The following is a 2,500-nucleotide window of genomic DNA, read 5'->3' on the forward strand; positions in this document are numbered from 1 at the left end:
TGTGTACGGTTAGGTATTCGGGGTTGTGATGTGTATTAGTATGTATGTTTGCATGGGGTAGATGTTTGAGCGTGGATGACAATAGATGGAGAAAGGAAAAGGATTTTGTAACGCGTGTAGTCGTGTTTTTCCGAAATGGAAAAGATGGAAATTGCAGGTGGTTTGATTAGAACAATACGAGAGACGGGAAGATGCAGAGAATTCGTTGGGTAAGAGGTGATGAAATGTTGTTTAGTCGAACATAAGGGCGTGGATGGCTAAATCTATCGGTTAGTTTCGGACGAGTCGGGCCTACATAGTCATTATAATCACACAGATTTTATTTCATGCAATGCAAGAACTGGTTGGGGGTGGGGAGAGTGAATTGTGAAGTTCATTGATGGCGTAGTGCTTAACATGAATGGACAGCGGAGTAGGCAACCGATAAAGGATGTGTAGTGTTTATAGAGAGCTGATTCACAACATTTTCAAAGGATGTGAGGGTGGTTGGAGAAGAGATGTAAAGCAGTAGCTTTGAATTGGAAGTGTCGGCGTTACCTTACAAAGATATACTGGACAATTAATGAGGTGAGGTGGTGCATGAAAAGAGAAAGATTTGAGGTATAGGACGATTTCGCTGAGGCGGAGAAGAATAGAAGTTCACTCTGTACTCAGTTGTGTTCTCTCAGTAATACTTAGTCTCTCTATACTTTACTTAATAAATACAGCCCTCAGTTAGCTTTTTCCATTAGTTACAGTATGTGGTTTGTCCAGTCCACATTGTACATTGTGTGTCCATTTCATTAAACATTTACTGTCAGTCATCAATTCCAATAGACTCCGTTCAATTTAGTCTATAACGACAATCATTAGGCACTTTAGTTAATGTTAGTCAAGCTGCCACTCTTCACCTGTGGTCACACACGTACAATACCACCATCCATTGCCAGTACAATTGATAACCAGTAAGGAGGTTCGGTATTTGATATCTACGATCAATACCAGCCAGCCTATACCTGACTTCAGTCTCGCCCCTATCTATAATTTCAAGTACAGATATCTATATTCTGTGATTAGATAACATCCTTTTCACCTGGTCCATAGTAGACAAGATATAAAATTCTGATTTGACCAAACACCTACAAAGGAGTAAGCAGTTCGCGTACTCTCTATAGGGCCTATAGGTATCGTTTGAAACGTGATATGTCATCAGATGATTTGCTGGAGTGTGCGTGCGTGTGCGTGAGAGAAACGGAGAGAGAAGGGGTGACACAAAGAGAAAATGAGAGGAATAAAGAGAGAAGAGAAAGATAAAAGGAGGATAGAAGTATAGAGTATACTAACCATCATATACAAGCTTTGAATAAGGAGGGCAACTTGTTCTGCCCCACCGGGTATACAATGATCCGAGACCGGGTTCTGTGAAATTAAAATGAAAGAATGTAGTTTAATAGGAAGAATTCTTGAATCCTATGCAAAGAAGTCGTTGGATAGGAAGGAATTGTCTTGTACGATATAAAATTAGTTCTTACTTGGTGTGTCATCAGGTTTATCGTCAAGAGATTTCTTGGTGATGAAACGGTTCTGTGAAAAAAATAGAGTATTTACTATCGTTTAGAACTTAAAACGATGCAATATATGACAACATTTTCGGACAGCTTTTTATGAAGATGTGGGTAACGTCGACATCGTCCATTACACCAAATATGTTATATCGTGTTACGTCTTGGAGGTTTGCTTGAATTGCAAGCCTTTCTGTGTATCTGGTATTTCATTATTTCATGCTTTCATACGGCAAAGCATACACATTACGAAGACAGCTAATAACGCTGTTCATTGTCAAGAGTAGACTAATTTTACTAAAATTTCTGTTAATTTGAAGATAACTAGAAACGTAGACTTGCGTGATATTCTGCTGACGTACAAGAAAGCCCGACGCCAACCTTTCATGTACGGAGTCCTAATCCGTTGTTGGACATTTCCACTGCGTTCATATGAGAAACGGTGAAGGGAATATGATGCAATATTGAAAAGTTGCTTGAATTGAAGCAAAAACTCTGTTACCTTGATTTTCTTTAGCGTAGTTATCCATCATGATCAATGAAGAGTCGGACATTTCTAGCACTGGTGAATAATATTCCGGATTTAATCTCGAAAGTCAATATATCATTCGGCGTTCAATCGAGTATCACAAAAATTAGCAAGAAAGATGTTAAGGAACATACATAGTAGGTTATAAATTGGCTGCATACGAAAGAGAGGAGGATTAGATATTTTGTACGCTGGTGCTATATAAACTGGTTATTCACTCCTAAAATATAGAGCATATATGTAGATGTGCATACGTATGTAGGTATATGTGCATATATATATATATATATATATATATATATATATATATATATGTATATATACTGTTGTGTCTAGGGAGATTCATTTTCTTATTGTGCCTTAAAATTTAACACACTCAGCGTTAAAATTTCCACAATTTTAGGAAAATAAAAATAAGAAATAAGTGGAA

At 37.5% G+C, this 2,500-nt stretch overlaps 1 protein-coding gene across 1 annotated transcript in view; it reads right to left on the reverse strand.

Moving 5' to 3' along the window:
- LOC149131708 (short-chain collagen C4-like) overlaps positions 1-2,500 on the reverse strand; it is a 4,885-nt gene that overhangs the window by 1,089 nt on the left and 1,296 nt on the right. The window contains exons 2-3 of the mRNA XM_089338445.1: positions 1,512-1,563; positions 1,324-1,398 (exon numbers count right to left, since the gene is read on the reverse strand). Coding sequence (XP_089194571.1) covers positions 1,324-1,398; positions 1,512-1,563 — 127 coding nt within the window. The remainder of the gene's footprint in view (positions 1-1,323; positions 1,399-1,511; positions 1,564-2,500) is intronic.

The sequence above is a fragment of the Octopus bimaculoides genome, chromosome 20 (assembly GCF_046866305.1).
Source record: "Octopus bimaculoides isolate indiv1 chromosome 20, ASM4686630v1, whole genome shotgun sequence".
Taxonomy (NCBI): domain Eukaryota; kingdom Metazoa; phylum Mollusca; class Cephalopoda; order Octopoda; family Octopodidae; genus Octopus; species Octopus bimaculoides.